General features: G+C 34.9%; 1 protein-coding gene across 3 annotated transcripts in view; it reads left to right on the top strand.

Moving 5' to 3' along the window:
- The window catches only part of LOC141429184 (uncharacterized), a 140,894-nt gene extending 115,780 nt beyond the window's left edge, over positions 1–25,114 (top strand). For all 3 annotated transcript variants that reach the window (XM_074089443.1, XM_074089441.1, XM_074089442.1), the window contains one exon: positions 22,747–25,114. In XM_074089443.1, coding sequence (XP_073945544.1) covers positions 22,754–23,656 — 903 coding nt within the window. In that variant the 5' untranslated portion in view covers positions 22,747–22,753 and the 3' untranslated portion in view covers positions 23,657–25,114. The remainder of the gene's footprint in view (positions 1–22,746) is intronic.
- Positions 25,115–25,760: the final 646 nt, after the last annotated feature.

Genomic DNA, 25,760 nt, shown 5'->3' with positions numbered 1-25,760 from the left:
CAACACAGGGACGATATATAGGCCGAGATAGTGACGATACTTTCCTAAAATTAAATTACAAGCTCAATGTATGGAAGAAAATCCAGTATTTAATGAATTTTAACAAAATATGAACCACGCATTACATAGTCCAGCAAGTATTTCAAAAACACAGTATACTTCATGGCATTAGTTAATGAATGTCCACTCTACAACAAGTCCTTTAAATTAATCAGGAAACTGTAAGCAACTAATCTGGCTTAACTCAGTTAGCGCGCACAATTTGTCATTATTAATCTCCAGTGGAGCTATCTGCGCGTGCGCTGTTAGCTAATGCTAGCCATTAGCATATGCTGATTGCACACAAAGACAGGTGGATAGGATATGCTAGTCGTATAATGTAGGTAAAGGGTGCTGTCAAAATGTATAAAAGTTTAAAAGATGGCTGTTTAACAGTTTTAATTAACATATTGCGTCACATTAGCTCCACAGTTCAAGAGGGCAACAGAACTGTTTAGGTATCAAAATTGTACAGTCACCTGCAATAATATCTGCCACAGCTACCTGAGATTAGAGATATGAAATTTGGCGCGGGTTTTTCATATTACAACATTAGTAATGATACCCACGACGTAATTTTTGGAGATGGACATGGGAATTTGATTTAGTGCTGATTTCAATGGTTTACACGTACGAATCCACGGGTAAAGTCTACTAAATAAAGGGTGAGGACCAAAAAGTTGCACACCGTTAAAGCTGCGTTAGCAGGTAGTTATAATTTCTACTAACTTTTTCCATTGTGACACGAAAATTAATCATAAATTTGTATGGATAATTTTCGTGTCACAATGGAAAAAGTTAGTGGAAATTATCACTACCTGCTAACACAGCTTTAACGGTGTGCAACTTTTTGTCTTCACCCATATACCAAGAACATGGACCCCCGCCTAGATAGATAGAAAATCCCTATACAGAGAAACCACAGCTTAACTTCAGTTTTTGAGCTATATTCGTGCCATTTTAATTAACAAACATGTAGAAAGTACCGTACTCCTCATCAGCTGCCGGCATTGTCGCGATAAACCAACTTGATTTAGCCCCCAGCCTGGATTTATATTCGCTAGGTATTATTCGCTACAAGGCTGTGATATCGAGATAGGCCGTGTTCAAACTAATGACATTCCAGAAAGTTCTAACTACATATACTATTGTGTGATTGTGTGGCAGTGGAGCGACGTAAGAACCCGATACCTACCGGGTTGCCGGAATATTTAACGGGACATAAGTGATGACAAGTACGTCATCATCATCATAGAGAGGAGCAGGGGGGTGGGGGGTCGGATGGGGGATGGTTATCTATTGTTTGCCCGAAAGTTATATGCTATAATTTCATTTGCCCGAATGTTTCGATTATCTACTAGAAAATTTATTTACTTAATTATTCTCATTTTCCCGAAAATAAGATGCCATAATGATATGAATGCAATACGTATTGTTTTCCATATTATTAAGTGCAATAATATTATTTAATAGAATATTTAAACGTCATACTAAATAGTGTTTATTTCTGAATCCATCTTGACTATGTATTATTATCTTCTTCCTCTGAACATCTAACCTAACCTAAGTCTGATAGGGGCCTGAAAGACTGTAAATTAATAACGCTGCGCGGAGCTCCTATTCCACGTAGTTGAGGCGCTTCGCGCCTTGACGCAATTCTAACCTAACCTATGTGGGTAAAATTTACCTAATTCAAAGGCGTCGGACGTATGACATTTATCAGAATATAGTGACGATAGTCACCATTTACATGGATGGCAAATGACATTATGACATGTGATACTTATGGATTACAATGATTATGAAAAATTAAATGATTTAAATTAATATTATGGGAAACAAAGATTCTGTCATTTGATTAATATGGTAAACATTGAGTAGTGCAAATTAATTTATAAGAAACAATATTATGGCGGTTGAATATTATGGCACATGTAATTCGGACAATAGTATGTGGGGGAGGCCTGCTTCTGATATGATGATAATGAAGTGATGGCAAATACGACAAAGGCTCGATTTTACGTTTTTTTACTCATTGTGACGTAGGTACCTATATACTTATAACTTCTTGTTTTCTTTGACTCTTCCGCTCGTGTTTTGTTTCTATTGTTATACTGTTTGCTCTTTCAGCGTTGTATGAAGTCGACGATCATTATGTGTACACCTGGAAAATATACATATAGGTAGACGCCATTATGACCGTGATCATTATAATATTGTCAATTGCAGAAGTGCGTGTTCAAACATTTTTGAGCATAACAGAAAAATATATTATGGTCTAAATGTTTCTTCCTTAGCCTAACGCTTTGAAATAGAAGTTGACTTAACAGAGAGTGTTAATTCAAAAGTTTACTGGGAATATAATAAAGTTGTATTGATTATAAAAAAAAAACAATTTTATAGGGACTAACTAAGTTAAATCCTATCTACTTCACATTTGGTTGATAACTGGTTCCTATCATATATGTAAATAAGATAATGAAGCATTGTTTTTAATTGGATGATTATTATTGGTATGGATTAGTATTGATTTTCAATTAGATTAAGATTTTGCATACCAGATTGTGGCAGAGCATACATGACATGTACCTAAAATATTCCTCTGACATGTCTAATAATACTTGTAACATTTGCGTATGTCTCTTGCGAAATATAAATTTAATTTAATTTAATTTCAATTTAATTTAATTATGATACCAAAAGTATACGAATAATTAATTAATCACAAGTGTGTGCGCAAACGCAGCCTAACTTCAAGGCTATCACTATAGCATTCCAGCAGTTTGTGCGAACTCGGGTAACCATTAGAATGGCCGCGAGCGCCGGTACCTACATATACAAACATATCCCGGTCAATTTTTAAATGAGTTTATTAACATACACATAAACGTTTTTTACAACTTTTTGCCTAGTACCAGATCACCAAATATTTAAAATTCAACACCAAGAAAGCACCGAAAAAAATAAATAATAATAAGCGATTTATTTTTAAATAACAACACTGAATTCACCTGCCTCTTCCTTCATATTATTGTGAAATTATAACCAAAAATTTTACATGGTGCTCCAATTTTATATAAAGTAAACTAAACTAATTATTTTAAAATTAATTAAATGACCTTTTTTAGCCATTTTATAATTTTAACCATCTTGTAATAAGGAACATCAAATGATTGATTTAATAATTATGGGTATATATCAACTGGTCGAAAATTGTTTGTCATAATGTAATATTTGACATAACTCTTTTTTTCTCTGTAATCATTTATTTTTCTGAATGGTTATAAAATAAACCTAACCTAACCTATAGAGTTCTACAGAATGACCATTTGAAAATTTATGAAAAAATTACGGTTGCAACGGGTAAAAAAATATGACTAACAATAATTATGACAAACATTACATTAGGACTTATAAAATTATAGCAGTCAAATGGATCCCAATATTTATAACTAACTGTGGAGCGCTTTGGTACAACTCTAACCTAATCTAACCCCATGAATCTCAACGTCAATTTGATAAAGTAAACGAACGAGTGCTCGCCACTGTCACAGCAGTTGTCATCTTTAATTTCATGTCATTAGCAATAGCAGGGTGTCATCTATTAGGCACGTTAGTGTGTCGAGCACTCGGGCGTTACAATACAATACAATGACTGTTTATTGTACACCAGAAACAGTAAGCAAAATAGTAACCCTAAATTTGAGAATTTTTTCAGTAAAAGTTCTTAAATAGGTAATATAAATAAATATCCAGTACATTTATAATTTCAAAAATATTTTTTAGCTACTCGTATTTGGTTTATGGTTATGTGTTCCTATTTGTTTTTGGAGTTAATAAAGCTTAGTGACTATGTGGTGGTGGTGTTCATTTTATTTACTCTTATTTCTAAAAGCGTTCGTTCATTTATACATAAACATTTTTGGTGTTCCGGTTTGGAACCGATTTGGTGTAAAACTGACACTAAAAATTTGTATAATAATAACTTTTATTTTTCAAACATAAACCTCATACTATCACATTAAATAAAACTTACTTCAGTACTAAATACTCATTAAGGCATAAAGCTAGCATTTACTTAATAAACCGCTCATTAGCCTTTAAAATAGTTTTCGAACAAAGAAACCGCGATGGTTATTTTATTGCCAGTAATCGCGTTAGCTACTACTCGTAATAGGGCAGAAATTGCGTACCTACTGGTAAAACAAATGACTGCCGAACAGTAGCGCCTGTGGCAACTTAGTAATTTTACGACTTCACTAGTGATGCCAGGGAGTCGATAACCTCACAAGCGATGTCGATATTATTGTCGGTACGAGTATTTCTTAAACTTCTAATTTTTGCATTGACAACACGATATGATTGCAATATTATAGTGGCAGTGGTGCAAAGATTTTGAAACAGTATAAATATTTAAGACGACTAGACAAGATAGTCCAGTGGTTAGGGAAATTGAGGCTAGATATTTGCATGAAAAATAAGGATGTTTATTTTGGAGTCTTAGATGTTCAATATGTATTTTAGTATGTTTTTATTTACTAAGTATGTTTATTCGTTCCTAGACCCTTGTTTATTTGGGAACTAGGTAGGGCAATGGTGTCAAACTGCCCTGTGTGAGATATTTATATTTTGTATTTAAGAACGAATATTTTAGGACGGATTTGCTCCCATTGACAAAGTTTTAAGCCCGAATGAGTGCTTAAATAAACAAACGTGCGTAAGGTGATAAAATTGTCTTCTTTTTAAAACACTACTACACGGCTTGTAGATATTAAACTATTCATATCTGCTATTGACAGTGTCCTCGATATTCATAACGTGATTGGTTGCTAGACCATCCTCGCTCAACACTATTTGCAACCGTGTAATATCGATTACTGACATTACCAACAATTTTTTAAATACTCTCCAACAACAACACTAGTGTTCTACCCGCTACTTTGTTATCGCTATTTAGAAGAAATGGCGCCTCTGCGCTATGAAGGGAGACTCATTGAATAGCTTATTTAAATATCGAAGCATGCAGTTCTGGTAATTCAAGTTGCCATGTTCAGTGATATTTATGTAAACGTGGTTTGAAGCGATTAATGGCACATTAAACGGAAACTTTGTTGAATCGGATTAGAACTAGGGCTATTAGTTCTTGACGTTTCAATGAAATGCGTGGCTTTTTTGTTAATGTTTTATCGTGTACATATTGAGAACAGTTTATTTTATCGATACACAAATAGTTTTTTGATTGGTGCGTAACTAAATTGTTATCATGAAGTAACATTGCTTCCAAATTCCGTTCATTTCCAAGGGGAAACGGACTTGACTGAGTATTAGATGTGAATTTCAGCTTGATACTTCCATAAATTTCTGTATAAAAGGTCTTGCCAGATGGACGGACAAACAGACAGACTGACTACAAGGTGATCCTATAAGGGTTAGGTACGTTTTTGCCAACTGAAGTACGGGACCCTAATAATTTATGGGATGACGTGACATACCTACGTTGACGTAGGTACTTATTTCAAGTTTAGGTATCATGTATCCCTATAAACAGAAAGTCCCATGTGACCATACGTCACGAGTGACTATAGCTACGTACCTTTATCTCGTAAAAGTAAGTATCTTGTTACTAAATAAATAAACAAACCACATGGACCATTTAAAACCCAACAAAATCCTATTTAAGTTTGCATCAGATTTGCCTTTTAATTTACTGTATGCAAATTACAGTAAGAAAGCAAGTCTGGGTTTCCATATCCAGATAAATTTATGTAAACGCGTCGGGCGCAGCCCTTTTAGAGCATTAATAACCTTTATCAATAACTAATAAAATGCTAATAAAGAAACCAGTAATTTCGCTACCTCAATAAACTTTGCTTCTGCTGCGAAAATGCGAGTTTGCCGAGTATAAATTCCAATTTAAAAGCATTAATTGGAGCCCGGGTGCGAGTATAATTCTGTCAATAAAGAAAGACAGGTGCTGAAGCTATTTTATAAATAACTAGCCTCTACGAGTGGCTTTGCCTGCATTAACCTTTAAGTCTGGTAATTTAGTTAAGATTCCGGGTTATTATTCTTTCCCGTGGGCCCGTGGGAATTACCAGAACTTACGTCGTGGTTTTCATTTCTGTTGAATGAATAACATACGTGAAAAAAATTGTTTCTTCAGGTCTCACCGGCCAAGAGCGTATCGGACACGCTCGAAATAGGGTTCCGTAGTCTTTACGAAAAAAATAAGTAATATTTTTCTAAGGATTTCGTATTTTGCACGGAATATTCCAAGTTTTGTATTATAAACCTTAGGCTGTTATTTACTCTTAAACTACTAATAATTCTCAAGAAAACTTAACCGTTATAGTTTTCCTTGTAAGTTTGATATACTTACTACCATCCTGATGTTTTTTTTAATTTTCACCTACCGGTTTTGATTTTAGAGGGGGGGGGACGCTCGATTTTAATGAAAATTTGCACTTTAAAGTTGAATATTTTGCAAAGCAATCACTGAATCGAAAAATCGTCATAGCAACTCCCTAATAGTTTTAAAAGAACTATCCAACGATACCCCACACTATAAGATTGGATGAGAAAAAAAATCACCCCCACTTCACGTCTATGGGCGGTACTCTAAAAAATTTTTTTTTTGAATTTTTTATTGTACTATTTTGTCGGCAAGTTTACATATATATTCATGCAAAATAACAGCTTTCTAGCATTGATAGTCCCTGAGCAAAGCCGCGGACGGACAGACAGACAGACATGGCGAAACTATAAGGGTTCCGTTTTTGTCATTTTGGCTACGGAACCCTAAAAAGTAGCCTGTGTCATTCTAGAGATTCGGCTATTTATATCTCAAATGTATTTAATCTAAATCTATATTTTTTATTGTGAAATTATATCAAATATGTTCATGCACCCACTTGCAAACATACACATACGCACACACACACACTCACAAACATTCTCGCTAATGATATTAGTAAGATTGATCGATATTTAACCCAAACTAACCCCTCCCCTCTCCAGTATAAATATTAACCAAGGGCTAACCAATTTGTATTAGGTAACCGTTGTTGTCAGAGTGCACCGGCCCAAATGCAAATCTTTCCTCGCTTAGGAGGAGGAGGAGTTGGAACGCTGAACTAGGAAGTTATCCAACTAAAATCTAATAACAAACCTTCTAGAGCATACATGAAACAAAATACTTAAGCTATTTAGCTGCTTTTAATTTCAGTAATACATTTATATTAGAAAGCATTAAAAAAAGGTGGAGATTTGAATTTATATCTGTATCGAATACGCTCAGGTGCAGCAATCAAGCAAGAAAATCGCATATGAGAAGTGGCTTTCCAAGAGCTCGCAAGAAACGATTTACAAATATTTAAAAATATGACAATAAGGTATCCAGACTTATGTATTATTGGACTAAAATCTCGAAGCATTATTTCGTTTGCGACAAAAGAATAGAATCCTTAGGTCTTATTGTGTGACGCTCTTGAAACCACAATCATTTTTACCACTTCTTTCTGTCACACGGTTAGGATAAGGGTGGAAATAGATGGTGAATGGTATCGCGAACGTCAGTGCGTTAGGCTGCAGCTCCACTGAGGCGGAGACAAGCGGAGCGGAGAGGAGAAGTGTAGGGATCGGCCAATCATATTAGTTCAAATCCACATCTCGTCTCCGCACCGCTTCAATGGAAACAGTCGAGCGGAGACGAGCGGAGCGGAGAGGAGATCCGTGTGAGGAATCACTTAGCTGACGGATGCAGAAGGTGGGCAGCAGCCTCTTTTTGGCTACCTTTACACCTTTACATCTTATACTGCGCTCATCAACCCTACCGCTTGCCTAGCGTGAAGCGGCAAGTAACTGCGTCGTTCAACTAATGCGGTCGCCGAATTTGTTTCAAACTACTTCGGCGAACGAATGTCGTCTTTACATTAGTATGTCCGTCTACTGCGGCGGCCATATTAAGGCGGTGGCAGTTGTCGCTCGCTGAATACGGCCGACTACCGTGTTCTTTACACTTTTGCGGCCGCCGCATGCAGCACGCGGCGAGCGACTCAGTGTAATTGCCGCTTGATGAATATATTGGAACCAACCCCCCCCCCCTCATGAAAAATAATGATGATGATAATGAGGATGACTAAAGTTAATTATGCCTCAACAATGTTCGTGTTTCCGCGTTAGCATGAATAATTGTACGACCAGTGTCCATCCATTCTCATGACGTTATTTCTTCCGAGTCGTAGCTCTGAAGCTTGAGTGACAACGTTCATAATCTTGGTCAAAATACAACTAGTTCGAGCTTTGTCATTATAGGAAATGTGTAATGACTAAATATACTTTATTATTTAAAAAAATAAAATGTAATTGTTAAAAAAAAATAAAATTGACTACATACTTACTTGTACTCAACATTCCTTTTACGTTGACCATAGTGGACGCGGTTCGTTAGCACGGGTCGGATTTCGGATTCGTAGGGTTCGATCATAATACCACGTACTCGTAAATGAAGACCATGGTGTATTTTTTGGAAATCCCGTGAGAATTGAGTACTTCGGTAAAGTCCGGAAAGGAGAATGGGTAAATTTGTGTAGTACTTGGTTTATGAGCGGCCAAGGATAATTTTAATATCTGATGATATATTCAAGTTACTACTTGAATAAACGAAGATTTTAAGATTGTTTTTTTTGGAATCTTTTTGTTTTTTTTTTATTTCAATTCCAAATTTTTACTTTTTCTGGTTTTTCTGTGCATCTATATTTCAGTTTGTATTTTCAATTATACATAGTTTTAACAATTATCGGCATAATGTTTAGTAATAAGGGAAATTACAACATTATTACGATGATCCAACGGTCAAAAAATGAAGTATTTTTAAGTAACTGTAACTAATAAATTTCGTACCTATTGTATCTTATATTGTTAACTTTTTGTTGTACATAAAACGCAGTCATGACATTAACAGACGACAACACAATAAGAATTATTTAACGAGATAATAAGTATTTTTATTATTTAGTTTCATATAAAACTAATTTCATCAATGGCCACCGATAAGCTGATTTCCTCATTCACCTTTAAACTAAACTACCAGATTTAATGGATCACGCGAGCAACGCCGCGAATAATAGGTAGTTTAGGTATATAATATTCCGTGTAAACCTTGTGCATAAATCAGTTAGAAATATAAGCACGGAACTACTTAAAGCATGTTACTCGGCGTTCTTAGACAGGACACTAAATCTACTTCACAAATTAAAGGCAACCTTTGCTCCAGATAGTATGTCAGTGTGTCTGTTAATGAATGTTAGTTATTAGTTTGGTTTCTAACCAAATTAGCTAAGGTTTGTGCTGGTCCGCTGATTAATGATTAGTTATGAAGAGGGTAATTTATTGAATCAGGCGTTACTTTGCGGAGGTTCATATCAATGAGCACAATCAGTATAAGGGTTTGCTTCGTGATGTGGGTTTAGGAGTTGTATGAGCACACATTTATTGTAAACCCTTTATTTTACAAAAAAATACAATTGGCAAACTTTGAGATACATGTACAAAGGTGGACTTTTTCTTTTTAAGCGATCTCTACCAGTCAAGTTTTGAGTGGATGAGAAGAGTAATCGTCAATTGTTTTTAGTTTATAAGGAGGGTGTCTTGGACATTTTAATTTGTTGAAAAGGTAAAAGTGGATCATATTTTATTGGTGATTTTTTAAATCGTTTTAAACACAGGTTTTTCTTATTACATCTGAATGATTAAAATGTAATCTTATACCAACCATTTTTTTCTGACTTTAAATTAGGTATTATTTTATCGAGTGGAAAATAATGTTTTAAGTTTAATCTATCGAATTTATTTGATAAGAAGATAGAAGTCAGTTACCAGTATCTAATATCCACCTGAAGTTAGATAGATAGAATATTTTATGACATAAACTCGGACAACTTACTGTGAGTTATCCGGGTTTGTTTCATTGAATATCAGCGAGTCTCAGGTAGTTTCATGTTCAAAGATAGAATGGTGGCATTCGAACCCGCTCCTCTTGTGGTTTTACGCGCCAACCGAGCCACAGGGGAATTCGACCAACCAACTGAACATCTTAATCGCTTGCACGTGCCTTGTGGTGCAATCCATGGCAAATGACCATAAATCACGACTACTTCATTTCAAATTAGTTGGAAAGGCGCAATAAATGTTGTCCACTTCTATTTTTCTATTATTTTTATTTATCGGAAAAACGCTGCTCAATGAGTACGAGTAAAGTAAGATTGAAAAAAATATATATTAAGGTAGGATTTGGATAAAACGTAGAATTAAATTTTTTGGTCATTTAAGTTCTGCACGACAATGGACTCTTATGTTTTCCTTAATTTGTGGTTAGCTTCTACAAAAACAAACGTTTTTTGGCTATTGTCGATTAAGATACAGTCACAGCATTGAACTAAGGAAACTGTGCATTTGCGTCAAGGATTTTGCATTTGCTAAGGAAATTATCAAAGTCATTCTGTCGATCTCAGCATATGCACGGCGTGGCATGGCATGGCGCATTTATACTGATTTGCCTACATTTTTTACGTGTCCTCAATGGTGATAAGTATAGCGAACCTTGTGGACACCAACTGCGAGCTTTTGCACTCGAAGACATTGCATGACATAGCTAACTCCCGCTTCACGTACGATCCCAAGGTTTTCTAACAAAAATATTCAATCCGCTAATCATTATAATGTAGTTATTTTACGCAGGGTGTCTCTGACTATGGAGCTTTAAATCCAAAGTTTAATGCTACTTGTATAACTGAGCTACTTTTGTTCTGGGACTTTACAAAAATATTATTATGATCACTGTTAATTTCATTTTTTTCATACAGATTAAATTTAATTTTCACTGTATGCGATGCAATACAAAATTGACAGCCTATTGATAAATGTTTATCTAAGAGATGTCAAATGTCAAAAAGTTTAAAGTCCCCCATACCACGAGGCAGAGCGATAACACCGCTATGTCCGATACACTGATTTAAAACGATTAAACTTTCAGGAACAATAGAATTATCTAAATTCAAGCTATTTAAAAAAGTTTCAAAACCAAAGTAGCTTAGTTAAATATGCCTGTAGAATCGAACCTTGAATTTAAAACCCAATGGTCAGAGACACTCCATGTTTATTAAGTGTGGAGTGGTCTGTGTGTTACTTAATTGTGTGTTACTTAAGTGTGTCTAAGGTGTTATTTAAGTGTGGAGTGCTCTATGTGTTACTTAATTGGGGCTAGCGTTTTAAATAGAGGGGTGTTTTATAAGTTTACGCCAGGATGGATCGATTTCAGAGCGAGTTTCTTTGCAGTGTTTCTTAGCTAAATTTTATTAAAATAGGTTCAACCATTTTTGAGATATTGTATGTTATCAGCAAAGTGTCTACGTGTGCTTCTGTTTCAAAGTCATGATGTACCCACATCAATGGCCTTTGATATTATATAATTGCTAATCGCATTACAGACTATCGGCAAACGGTCATGCACCTTACTTTTTGCCTCGTCCGATAATCACTTATTATAATTCCCATAAACGCAGTGGGTGTACACTTGTTTTTGCGCGAATCTAATCCGATGACAGGCTCACTTCATTACTGCCAGTAATGACTGTTATCTATAGCAACTGTCAATCATAAGTGTTATTGACACGTTCTGAGCTCTTATTAGTGTCGATTTGGTTTAAATTAACTGGATTACTGTGACGATGTTTATAAGCAGCTAGACATGTGAGATTGTCATTAACTTTTTTGTGTGTTTATTATTAGGCGTCGATTTGATCGACTTCAAAAACGGAGATTTTCAATTTGATTGTACCTTTTATGTTTGTCACCTAACTCCTTCGTTTATTTATTTTTTATTGAAATAATGTACAGAGGCAGTAATTGCCTAACGTTTCTGACGTTCACGATCGCAATCAAATGACAGTTTTTGTATGCGACATCTGTCATTTGATTGCGATCGCGAGCGCCAGAAACGTTACGCAATACGGCCTCAGGTCTTAGTAAAATTAAAAGACATCCGTAAGGACCTTTTTTTTTGAAATCCGGCGTAATGGTGTTATAATTTTGACGACAATGTTTGTCTCCATAGCTGTGGCATCATAGCTCTCAGGATGGACTGATTTCAATGCGGTTTTTTTTCACGTGAAAGCGAGTTTCTTTGCGATGTTTTTTAGCTATGTTTGATAAACATCGTTTCAATCGTTTTTGAGATATTGAACATTGAAATGACAATACAGGGCTTTTTCAACTTTTCTAATTGCTTAGGTTATTCATAGAAATACAATGAAATACAAAAAAGCCGGCCAAGTGCGAGTCGGACTCGCGCACGAAGGGTTCCGCAGGTAGGTACCATTATCTAAACAACAAAGCAAAAAAGGCATAAAATCACAATTGTTGTATGGGAGCCCCTTAAATATTTATTTTATTCTATTTTTAGTATTTTTTGTTATAGCGACAACAGAAATAATCCCCAATTCAATAGAATCTGACAATCCTGTAGACACTTCCAGCCTACTAATATAAACACCGGGCTGCCTAAGGCTTTGTGATGTGACTATTATTCTTTTTTGATTCCTTTTAGATGATAATTGAAACAACAGGGACATATATAATCAAGTGTGCCCACGGTCTTAAATATGTAGAAAATTGACAGATTCTATTGAATTATACTTTACCTACTTACAGGCATGTGAAAATTTCAACTGTCTAGCTATCACGGTTCGCGAAATACAGCCAGGTGACAGACAGACGGACAGTGAAGTCTCAGTAATAGGGCCCCGTTATTACGCTTTGGGTACGGAACCCTAAAAAAGTTGCATGCATTTCAATTTCGCACAAAACCTTACACTCACGATATTTAATGGAACTAATAAGCCATTACTTCTATGATGATTGAAAAGCAAAATACATTAAATACCGCAAATATTAACTCAAGAATGGAATTATGTTTTATACTATGGGGAACGGAAGGCACGCACGGACGGCGTGCATAAACAAGACTTTTACCAACATTTTGTCAGCCAATGCAACACAGCACTCACGACTAGAGACGACGCAAATTTTCCTTTCGATAACTAAAATGACAACAATAGACCATCGAGCACATTTACCCAACGGAGTATTACTGGCCGGCCAATTCTAAAACTTAATTGTTTTCTGTCATTAGTAGGTAAGTTAATTGTAATAAATTCGCCTTTAGTGTCTTAGGTACCTACAAAAAATAGTTTTTATTACATAGTTAATGGCGGCACTCGTATTCGCAGTAGCTTTTAGGGTTTCGTAGTACAAGGAAGTAGTCCTACAAAGAACTCTTACAGATTCACCATGTCTGTCCGTCCATCCGTCTGTGGCTTAGTTTAAAGACTATTAGTGCTAGATACCTAGTGTACCGTTGGACAGGTCTTTTAAAAAAAAGTTAGTATAAGTTTCTTAACACCATTTTTCGATTTAGGGATTCTGTTGAAAAAGATTGGGCTTCAAAATGCAAATTTTTGTAAGAAGCATGTTCCCCCCTCTCCAAACCTAGCTTTACTGGCTTGAAAATTTTGATAAAAAACGTGATGGTAGTATTGGTAAGTAGTATATTATATGATATGATGAATTTAAAAGAAAAACCTGTCACACTATTATATCTTAATAAGATATTTTATGTTAATCGCATTGGTCATGGACAATGTTTAGATGGATGCGTTTTCACTTACGCAATGAGTTAGCTTTGGTATGAATGTTTAGAATCTAAACTAAAGACAACTCCTGTCCAATTGTTTCGTGGTCAGTGCAAATTCCTTAGCATTGAGACTCGATTCTCGCGAATGAGTGGACAATTTAGGTGCCAGTTTGGTGCGTGTAGTGATGACAAAATAGTTTTACGTACAGCTATATTCTCCAATGCGAGCGAATATTCAACTTCGTGCACATAAAGGTAACTTTTTGATTTACTAGAATTATTCTTATTACAAATAAGTTAGATATCTACTACCTACTGTTGTTAGTAAATAAATAACGAGATAACATTTGGTTTTATTAGCCATAAATACGTTTGCTCAACGAAACATTAATTTAGTAATACTTACCTTGGAAAATGCGAGGGACGACGCTACAATAGACCGCTCTTTACGAGCAGAAAAAAATCTGAAATATAAGATATTAAATAAAGCAAATCCAGTGTTTTTTTACTAAATCGTGCTTTTGATTTTTTGCTACTTAGGTTTTACACTTAGACAATTTACCATTTAGACGCCTAAGCTATTTTAATGTTATACTTACTGCATTGTTTGCAAATATTCATATCACATTCGTCTTATTGTGAATGCGAATGTGAAAAGTCATTCAAATATTCGTGAATGCAACCATTCATTACATCGTTGCCTGTGCACTTTCTCGCTAAGGGTGACACAAATTGTGATCATTACTTAGCGAGGTATCTATCGTCGTATTTAAGCTGTGAATTGAATGTATGAACAATATATTTGATACGGTTAAATGTGAAATAACTGGATTGGTAGAATAAAATCTAAATAGGGACCTATACAAGAAGTTTTAGATTCGGAGTGCGTCAGCTGGATCAGAATGGGTCAGTCTGACTGGATATCTCCATTTAATGTTTTTCAGGGTTTTTTTTAAATTGTGTCTTACAAATATTTACGTATAACATACGATGTTGAAAGTGACGTCACGTCAAACGCGTTATATAATTTTTAATCAAATATTTCTATGAAAAACCATTACCTACAGGGATCAGTTTTAAAGTAACCCAACAATTTTAAGACATCTTGTATGTTGTCAATTCACACCAGTAAAACGGTTGGACGTCTGGAATAATACGTAGGCTACTTTTTAATTCGATATTTGCTAGGGATTGAAATAAAACCTTCAAATTTCGATAGCTATAAAATCTATATGATAATAATAATATGATCTTCGGGGATTCCCATGGGAATTTATTAAAATCCCAGAATTGCAATATGACTAGCGAATCTAATACATTACGCGTATAAAACCGCGGCTTAAGTCTAGTAAATTAATAAACAAGCTGGATGATTATTTTGAAAACGCCGTAGTTCGATTAATTCTAGCGACATGCGTGTTTTACATGGGGATTGCGGTAAACTTAAGACATCTATTATGTTAGTGGCTGTCTCCACAGGCCACTGAGTGGCGTAGGTTAGGTCAGCTATGTAAATTACAGGCTTTAGGCCGACGGCTGTCAAACTAGGTAACATTTTAACTAGGGGGGAGTAGTTTTCTCACATCAGAAGATTCAAAGGCCAGGATTTTCCTTGAATGACAGATAATGGTGTTAAGTTAGCTTCCGTTTTAACGGGTTTTACTTTATAACATAATTAAACAGAAATCCGAGAAATTATATGTAGAGGTCATAATCGTAATTACTTTGAAAAAGCTCGTATCTCGAAATCTGTAATCAAGCTAAGTGAACTTTCCTGAGTGCATGTCAAGGTGCAGTTTGATTTACATGTTGAATTTACATACGAGTTTTATTCAAAGTTAGTGTAACGTATCACAAGTGTAACAAAACGGTTTTAAAAAAAAAAAAACTTTTTAACTGACTTTATATTATATACAAGGTATCAAGGGCTGTCAAATTTGTTTTTCTTTTTATATTGTGTGTTGTTTTGTTATAAAATGATAGCTTTACACTTTATTTATAAAACTCTATCTCTACTGGCTTCCGTAGATAAGTAGTCAAAAGAACATAACAAGATTATTGATTAACTTGACTACAATATTGACAGACAGATTCATCTTATCTTTTTCATTATTCTTCACTGTAGGTTTAGAGGATTAAAAGCTTTAAATCTTACTAGCTAAGTCTATGGAATACTCATTATGATTATAACTTCTGTAGTTACCATATTGACAAAAAATATATTATAAACAAGGAGTTAATGTCCTAGACGAAATGTAAAACCAGAATATGTAATGACTCGAGTACATTAATTCATGTATGTGACATAAAAAAGAGGATGTGCAAAAACTGTATGAGAGGGATTGATTGCCTCCGATAATCATGTTTGATGTATGGTAATACTTTGTTGATAGGTAACTATATCGTAACTTTTTCTATTTTTTTTTCAGGTTATGTCTTCTTGTTGTTCCATCTCCTGTCGGAGGTTAGGTGTCATTAGGGTTATCCTTATCTTTGATGCTGCCAGGAACATATAGGTCTAGTGCTCAAATTGCACCATAGGCTGAGATTTTTGAGCACAAGATAGCCCCTCTTCCGGGCCTTCTATTTCCTTGAATTTTTCCTTGCATCAAGATCCTTCATATATTATTTACTAGCTTTTGCCCGCGGCTTCACCCGCGTAGAATTTGTTAATCGGGAACTGTTTCCTCGGGAACTGTGCGTTTTTCCGGGATAAAAAGTAGCCTATGTCACTCTCTGGCCCATAAACTATTTCTATGTCAAAAATCACGTCAATCCGTCGCTCTGTTTCTGCGTGAAAGACGGACAAACATACTAATACACCACACTTTCGCATTTATAATATTAGTATGGATATTTATTTAATGAAATTACACAGTATAACAATAACAATAAAACTAAAGCATTGTGACTCGATACCAAATTAAAATCATGTCGATACTCATTTATCGATCCACTCTTTAATTTCAAAACCAGAAATTTCTAGAAAAGGCATTAAGAAAAACGTTCATAGTAAAAAGTTAATTGAAATCTATTATCTTTATCACCGATATGGAAGTGTTAAAGTACCTAATCGCAATTTAGCTATCGTTAGCCGTTCCTTATACTTAAGCAGTATTTAACTTTTTTGTCGGCCCTGCTTAGATTTGATTAAGCGTACCTTATTACTTGAATTAGATACACCAATGAACAACTTATAATTTAAAACAATTATGTTTTGCAAAAATTATGCCAAATTATTCCAATTTCATACGATGAAATTATTCATTTTAAATAATCTAGACTTCGTATGCAGTCGTTTATTTAGGCTTATTATGAATTTTGGATAGATATATAGCATAAGTAAGACAAGCGTCGGATTGATGCTTAAATTTTGAACCGGAAACTGATTTGATTTGGCAAAAAAAGAACCATAAACAAGTGAGTAGACCCATCGGAGAGGAAATCAGTACTCGGGCCGATGCTCCCTGGATAGCCAATCCTGGCCAATTTGTGGAACATCATTAGCTTATAGCTAATATCTCGACAAGAGTGAGAATTACGACCATTTGGCCTTTTAATTGAATATTATATTGCTCTGGAATAATTTAGTACCTTTAGATCATTGGGTAAGCTTGACTAAACACCGCTGTAGGTAAAGCACGAGCGGGACGTTCTACAATCTGTAATAAAGACGAAGTCGCGAACTCGAGTTATAAACTTATAAATAGTGAAATTAATGTTATATCAAAACAGTATCGTGTAGGGTTGCTAACGCGCATAGATACAACCAGGATAACATTACAACCAGAATATTGATGTCGCGACTCGTCAGTTTTATTCGTTTTACTGAAGATTCTAATGACAATGAAAAAGAAAACCGATCTTTTGTTTCGAGTTATGAACGTAATGAATTACGAACGAAAGTGCCATCCACGAAGACTCGTGATTTTGATAAAATTAGACATTAATGACATTGAAATAAGAACCACGTGAATGACTCTACCTATACACTGTAGTTTTACGACTTAGTTACTGTCTCATAATTGGTATAATTCAAGTTTAAATATAAAATTATGATGGCACTGTGAAAAATGGCGTACAAGCTTTCATTCGAAATAAAAAAAAAACTATACTTAGAAAAGTTCAACGCAAGTAAGGGACAAAGTAGTATAAGTTATTAACAGACAACGTACAATCTAAATTACTGAAAATAGAATCTAGAAATTTGGAAAGCATTATGATTTAATTACCAGATCTTTTTATTTAATGGTGTAAGTACTTACCATTAACAAACCCGTTGACAAAAAACCGCTTACCTACTTCTGTAGAATAAATTTAAATTTCATTTAGGGGACTATGTAAACGAATTAGAATCCTACAAACTTTTGACCGTATAAAATACTCAAATGAGAGGCAACCCTATATGTATTATGGAGCATAACCTGCTACAGGCCAATGATCTGTTATTCTCGCATAACGTTACTTAATTTTAACTAGACGGTCTGCATCGTAATTTTAATATCGCCTAAATATACCATTAGACACGTAATATTTTTGTCGACCATATTAATTTCACGCCGATTCTTACGCGATGTAATAATACTGTGCGAGCTAATAAAATACTTAAAAGGGCTTATTTTCATTTCAATGATATGTCGATTTGTTACTTAATCTGTGTTTTAAAAAGTGAATTTGACTTGCCGCCGTTTGTATTGCGTATGCGAGGTATATTTTTAAACTTTCGAGTGTTTTCTTTTCGTTTACAACTCATTAAGTACGTAACTCTATTTATGCAAGGTGTCTTTCGATATTTATAAACAGATAAATTTCGGCGGTTGTTTGAGTTCGTTTGACTGATCAATCTGATCTACTCTGGATCTGAAAGTTTTTTTAGGATTTTTTGATTGACAAAATGTTTCCATGCGTGACTAAATTTTAAATAAAATCATCCTAATCCTTCCCACCTGCTTCGTTACACCTACGGTGTTTTTTCAGACGCTTTCATTACCTACTGAATCGATAATTTCTTAGCTCTCGTTTTTTTTTTAATTTAGCTCCAATAATTTTCTGCTTTATTTCAATCTCGTACCTTTTTTTTACATTAATATCACCCCTTTTCTTGAAGGAATTATTTCGTCCGTAAAAGGATCCAAAGTGTTCTTGAGTTCACTCAATAGGTACCCCTTAAACAAGAAAAATATAACGCCTTATTTGTACCACAAAAACTTTCATTTTACAAAGCACGCTACGCGTACAAGAACATCTGTATGTAGAGTCGCTTCCCGTTAAGGAAATCTTGAGGAATTCTTATCAAATCATCTGGGGTTCTGACAAGCCGCAGGGTACATAAGGAAGGAACCTATAACCTGTTTGAAGAAGAAAATATTTCTCGAGGAGACATAAAAAAAGGTGATACAGAAGTGTTTTTTATTTTAATTTTTGACACTAGAAGCGATTGGGCTCGATATTATTATTATATATGACTTTAGTTTCTTTTTGTTTTACTAAGATGGTAACATTTATTAGATTTTCATATTTACCTCAAAAAAAAGGAACTGCTATAGAGGTACTTCGTCGTCCGTCTGTTAAGACATTTTTTCTCAAGAAGAAGTTGAAAATAACCAAATAGTTCACGCTTTTTTTATATAAATAAAAAGAAGATTCCAGTCAGATTGGCAAGAGCTGGCCAAGAGTAGAGACGAGTGGAATAAGAAGGGGGAGGCTTTCGCCCTGCAGTGGGACACATTATAAGCTAGTTAAAAAAAAAGATTTTTATAAAATTGTACAGTAGTACAATCGCAGTATTGTTAGTAACAATAAAAGCAAACTCCTTTCATTTCTTTTATCCCGCAGCGTCCCTTTCTTAGAGTTTCTGCAGTGGTTGTACAATTTCTGACAGTCATGAAATAGCAACGGTATTTAATAATTATGTAGGTTAGGTAGGGTAGATGTCCCATTTTCTGATACCTATACTATTCGATGTCTCACAGTTGAGTAGACTTCTCCATACCTACTTTGCCACATTTGACTCAGTTTATTGATAGCAATAGGTAGGTATGCCATAAATTACATACTCTATCAAATGCAAAAACAACAATGTACTACTCGATTAACTTACAACGCGTTGGTGCGTAAAAAGATTTTTAATTGATGCGATTGCAATTAGCAGGTGTAATTAAATATTATACTTGTATGTAATGTAAATTGAAGGTAAAGAATGTACAGATGACCGGGCCAGATAATTGTGTCAGTTTTTTTAATTAACTATCGAACTATTATAGTAAAATAATTTACAAACAACATTCAATAAGTAGTATGTTTTACTTTTTTGCATCGGGAGTTGAAAAAACATAACAAAACACCCTCATTTCGGACAGCGCCCGCAGCGGCCGCAGCGCAGAGCTGTTCCGAAAAGATTCGCTTACATTCGGCTATGCTGCAATTTAAAATTCAGAATATTAACAAGACTTGCAGACTAATTCTGAAACTGGTTCAATAATGTGGTTCCTATATCGGCAACAAGCAGATCTTACTGGACATTGCAGGTAGCATGAGTGACCATGTGTGATGCATTGTCATTTTTGTACATCATACTCATGCGTAAGCCTTTTTACTTTAGCTGTCTCATCATATACATACATAATGGTAATTAATAATAACCGTATAATAATTGTATGTGTTGGTAAAATAAATAAATTAAATAATTAATAAATCACTTTTTTACGGGACATACTTAATTATCTTTCTAAGGATATAGCTAAGTAACTGGATCTCAGTTTAAATCGTCTTAGTGGACACTACAATATTCCGAATCTTCTTAACATAACTAAAGTCCGTTAGCATTCATGTCCTTTACAAGTAAGCTGAATCCATCAGGGGGGCAATCAAGACTTAAATACCATTTAAACCTAGCATTGATTTAGATAAAACTATGTAGGTACAGTAAGTAACAGCTTGCAAAATGTTAATTTATCAGGCATTAAATACGTTAATTATAAACACCCGTACGTAGGTACTAAAACAAGAAAATCAAGATCTATATAGATTCCTTATTGTAAATGTTGTATCTCAATCGATCAAACAGTGATTGTCTAACGGTGCAAATCTATCCAATACCAAGGAAATGAACACGTCACAAATTATAACTTGATTTGTTGCTTTCCTTGCTGAATATCGGTTGGAAATGACGAATTATTGCTTCAGTAGGAATATATTGCGTACAAGACATCTCATTCGATGCGATTACATCCCATAAACAAGTTTATCAGAGATTGCGATCGTGCCAATAGAGGCTCTACTTTATGCCTGTTAAGATTCATAAGAAATACATGAAGTGCCTCTTGTCATGTATGTCAGGAGTGTCGGCACTCATTCAAGTGCGGAGGTGGTTTGATTGAATGAATATATTAATGGATGGCATTGAATGAATAATATTAGTGTTGATATCGTAACGTCTTAGGGTGGTATAAGTAATTGAATGGCACTGTACCCATTTGTGGTGTTGTATCGTGAGACTTAAAACGAAAATCTGTATTATAACAAAGTTAAATTTACCTGCTTCCAAAATGATCCATGTTGAAATAATAAACGAAACTAAAACTTTGAATAATCATTTTGGAATATTAATCTTTTAACAATTCTACACATCTACTGAATCATGTTTGTATAGTTAGTCTTTTTAGGGCTCTGTGCCTCAAAAAAAAATATGGAACCCTTATGGGATCAACTTGTTCATCTGTCAAGAAGTATCAAGCTGAAATGAATATCAAATACTTAGGTTTACTATATACCCTTTGGAGCAGTGAAAAAATCTAACGTCTAATTCGACGCAATCAGAAGATACAGTCATTAGGAAAGGTGTTTCCATACAAATTGCCGTAAGCGAAAACCATGGGGTACGAGTACTTACTTTCGGTTGTCCTAGAAACTTGATATTTGGTATGATATTATGAAGGTATCTTCTATAGGCCATATAGCTCGGAGAACAGTGGTCGCTGGGGCCGAAAGGTTCTCGAGTGGAGACCGAGGATCGGCAAGCGCAGCGTAGGACGTCCACCAACGAGATGGATGAAAGACCTGGTTAAAGTCGCGGGTTCACGGTGGATGCAAGCCGCTTCCAACCGAGGCAACTGGAGGTCTACGGGGGAGGCCTATGTCCAACAGTGGAAGTCCCTGATGATGATGATGATCTCTTATAGGAAAATTATATTTTTTTACGTCAGTCTTTGACAGGAATCATCTAAGATGAGCCCACACTGCATATATTAACACTGAGTGTTCACGTTCACTGGCACCTACTCTGTCTGTACGGACCCTTGATGCACGAGTTGGACTTACACTTGGCCAGTTTTACCCGACTGCAAGGAGTGCTATTGTTTTTTTATTTATCTTCTTTAAGTTGCTTTGTACAAGTCGAGTAAGTAATTGATTCCAAGTCTTCAACTAGCTCTAGGAACAAATTGTACTGAAAAGATAATTAAATTACTCACGTACCAGACGCAAGATTTAAGACCTTTAAATGTATAAATAATTGCCTTGCATCAAGTACTCGCGCAGTAAATTCTCACCACATTTGACTTTTTAGATCTCGCAGAAAGATTTATTACCATCCACAACCATTAACAAGAGGTTAATATGTAGGTATTATTTTAAGTGGAAACTTATATACGTTTTGTATAAGTTACATCAGCTTAACCAACAATAATTGGCAATCCAACACAGATCGATTTTCGTGGAACTTTTTGATATACACAGTGTCACCTTAAATCAGCCTGCATAAACAATATTTCCAGACCGATCCAACAGAGTTCTTCAAGAAACAAGCCAATTCTCAAATTGTCAGCAACGCACTCTCAATTTTATTTGCGTATAAGGGTCCATGCAATGTGTAGCGGCAATTGCTTTCTATCAGATGACCCACCTGCTTGTTTTCCACTTTATCTTAAAAAAAGTAACCTACTTCGTCCGATGTAGATAACGAGCTATCTTAGACGCCACAATTAAGCAATCTGTAACTTTTTTTTTTCTTGTTACAGATTCACCATGAAGTACTCAAAAGATCTGGTCGTCGCTTTCATACTCCTTGGGTTGTTTGCGCGCAGTCATAGCGCCCCGTCTTCCAGAAAATCGCGAGCAGCTGCCCTACCCGAAGCAACAAGCAACCGCCAAAGCAAACTCACAGAAGAATACAAAGAGGATGAAACCACTGATGCACCATCGCCCACGCCCAAAACAAACAGAAGAAACAAAGCGCTTAACCTGCTGGGCTACTTTCCGTCGTTCTTAGCTTCAGGCTTAGATTACAACGAAGATGATGACGATGATGTAACCTTCGCCGTCAATGACGATAACTTCGATGACGACGACCTATCTAGAACCATCCCTTCGAGACGTCGACAGCAAAACAAGAAGAAAAACGGCAACGGAGAAAACTATCAAAACGACAACTTAAACTCACTTCAGTATGACAACTCTCCGATCTTCTACATCAGACTGCCCCCTACTCCGTACATGTTTGTACCTGGTTTGGGGTACGTGTCGCAGCCCCCCAGCCTGGGACCTCCGATGGGCCCGCCTATGCCTCAAAACATGCCACCTCAAGTAGACCCTTTCATCAACTTGCCTTTGGATTTCGTATCAAATGGGAAGCCTACAGGAGTATACCAATGGAGCGGAGCCGGAGGCTATCCTCAAGTACCACCAATGCCTCAAGTTGATCCTTATGGCTACGGACCACAGCCGATGATGCCTTCCATGCAAAGACCGAGCTATAACAATGTGCCTTCATACTCTAACCCCAAACCTAAGCCGGCTCCCACCAATTCTAAAGTCACTAACCTAAAGGGCCAATATGTATTTAATGGGAAACCCAACGACAGTGTATACGTGCTAAGAGACACGTACAACTCAATATATTCGGATGCTCTTCAAAATTTCTATCCTTAAAACTTAATTGTCTGGAAAGGAATTGATAGACTGGCTCGTATCGAGCTGTTAACAATAATTTTGAACAAATGCAACGATGAGAATTCCGTATATTTAGTTTGCGTAAAAAATTATACATTATTATATTGTTTAACTATGACATTCCAGTCAAGTATAAAAATACGCAACTGGCATAAGACTGGTCATTTTTCCAAGTCAATTGATTAAAGAAATAGGCTTACTTAAACAACCTGCACTGTGGCGTCATTTGCATCCCTTTCTTACTCAACTCGTTAGTACAGGATAGGATGGTGGAATAAAAATGACTTAAATTGAATGTCTGCATTAAATTGTACTTTTAATGGAAACAAGAGTCATTCGTCTAATAATTTGCAATTATCCTTTTACCTTGTTTAAACTATTTTCGTTTTTATCATTTTGAAATGTGATTAGTTTTTAATTTGCTTTAGGTGAATAGATAGGATCTTTTAATTAATTTATATTACCAGCTAGCTATCACTAGTTATACCAGAATAGAACTAGTGTCTTGAAGTTAACTATTTGGTTAACTAATAACTAAGTAGTATAACTTATCATTCATACAAGTCTGCACAAAATATTAGTGAGCAACTTAGCTCCTTTAGATCTAAAAGTATACAATATGTATCTACTTAACTGAGTTATATACAAATATACTTTTTACCTTGTACGTCTCTATTAATATTATTACTAGGTAACTCTTTAAGTCAATCTTTTATTTTAAGTGTAATTTTATTGCTCAGTAATTATTTATTTACAACGAATCGGCTTTTTATAATTCGTTAAAATGTATAACGTACAAATTAGTATTGGAAAATTCCATCCACTAAATGGTTTTTTATTTAACTTAACATTAATGTCTACTTTTGTAAAATGTGAACTAGGATAAACATGAACAATTTTACGTTATTTGTTTATTGTTTAAAATATACTGACTTACCTTAGTAAGGAAATGTAAAAAATACAATGTAATAATCATCTTAATATCAATTAAGAATCGTTGTGCTAAAAAAAATTGTAAAATCGAATGAAAATGTAAAAATGCCAATATTTATTAAGTTTCTAAATTAAATGTGTACGGTTATAATATGAAATATGAGTGGCATTTTTGACACTTTAGTTTATAAAAAAAAAGATAATCGAAATTAAAGCGAATGCGCCTATTAACGTATTTTTATAAACGAAAACATACCTAATTGGAATGTTGAGATTTTAAAATCACATAAAAAATGAAGTATTTTTTTTATAATTGTAGCGAGACGCAAATAAATGACAATACGCAAACGTATCAAATAACGGAAGCTTGAAATTGTAAGAAATAATGATAATTATTTATTTTCTGTGTAATTAGTAGGTAACTTATAAAATTTTGTCTACAGATTTCTAAGAATAAATTTCTAATAAAACACAAAAATAAAAATATTTTCTGGTTTTAAATTACTTTTGATCACGCAAAACGGCATTTTTTACCTTATTTCTGCTTGACACACACAACCCCAGTCATGAACGTCAACAAACTGAAGTGCAACTGTTCACCAAAGCGCACTGTGAACGTTTTTTCTGCGCCGTTTTAATGTAAGAAACATGCAGTCTACATAGATGTCGATACATAGAATGGACAGAGCACGCTTTAGGAAGTCATTTAATTTTAATAAATTGCATTTCTTTAATATACGGTCCAAACTTAATTTTATTTAAGATATCGAAGACATCAATATTTGTTTCATTTATTCATTAACTATATAGCTGTTGGCCGTCCTTCCCTCGTTTAAATTTCAGTTAAATCGGTTCAGTAGTTCGAGAAACAGGTGCCGGTAATGTTGAATGGTTAACTGGCATAAATTGATGTTGAACTGTTATATTTAAGTTAGCTAACCGTTAAATAAAAATATTAATTCTTAGTCAAAACATTTGACTATTAAAACAAATCTATTAAAAACATAATTGTAGGTATAAAAGTTTAAATGTCAAATATTAAGCCATCATAGTTCAGACTAATTGCATTTAATGCCACCGTCATCGTAGTTTTCTGGTTTGGATAAACGGCAAACGTGCAATTTATAATAAACATAGAGTCAGGAAAAAG

The sequence above is a fragment of the Choristoneura fumiferana genome, chromosome 6 (genome assembly GCF_025370935.1).
Source record: "Choristoneura fumiferana chromosome 6, NRCan_CFum_1, whole genome shotgun sequence".
NCBI classification, from domain to species: domain Eukaryota; kingdom Metazoa; phylum Arthropoda; class Insecta; order Lepidoptera; family Tortricidae; genus Choristoneura; species Choristoneura fumiferana.
This window is presented reverse-complemented; position numbering and strand designations above follow the sequence as displayed.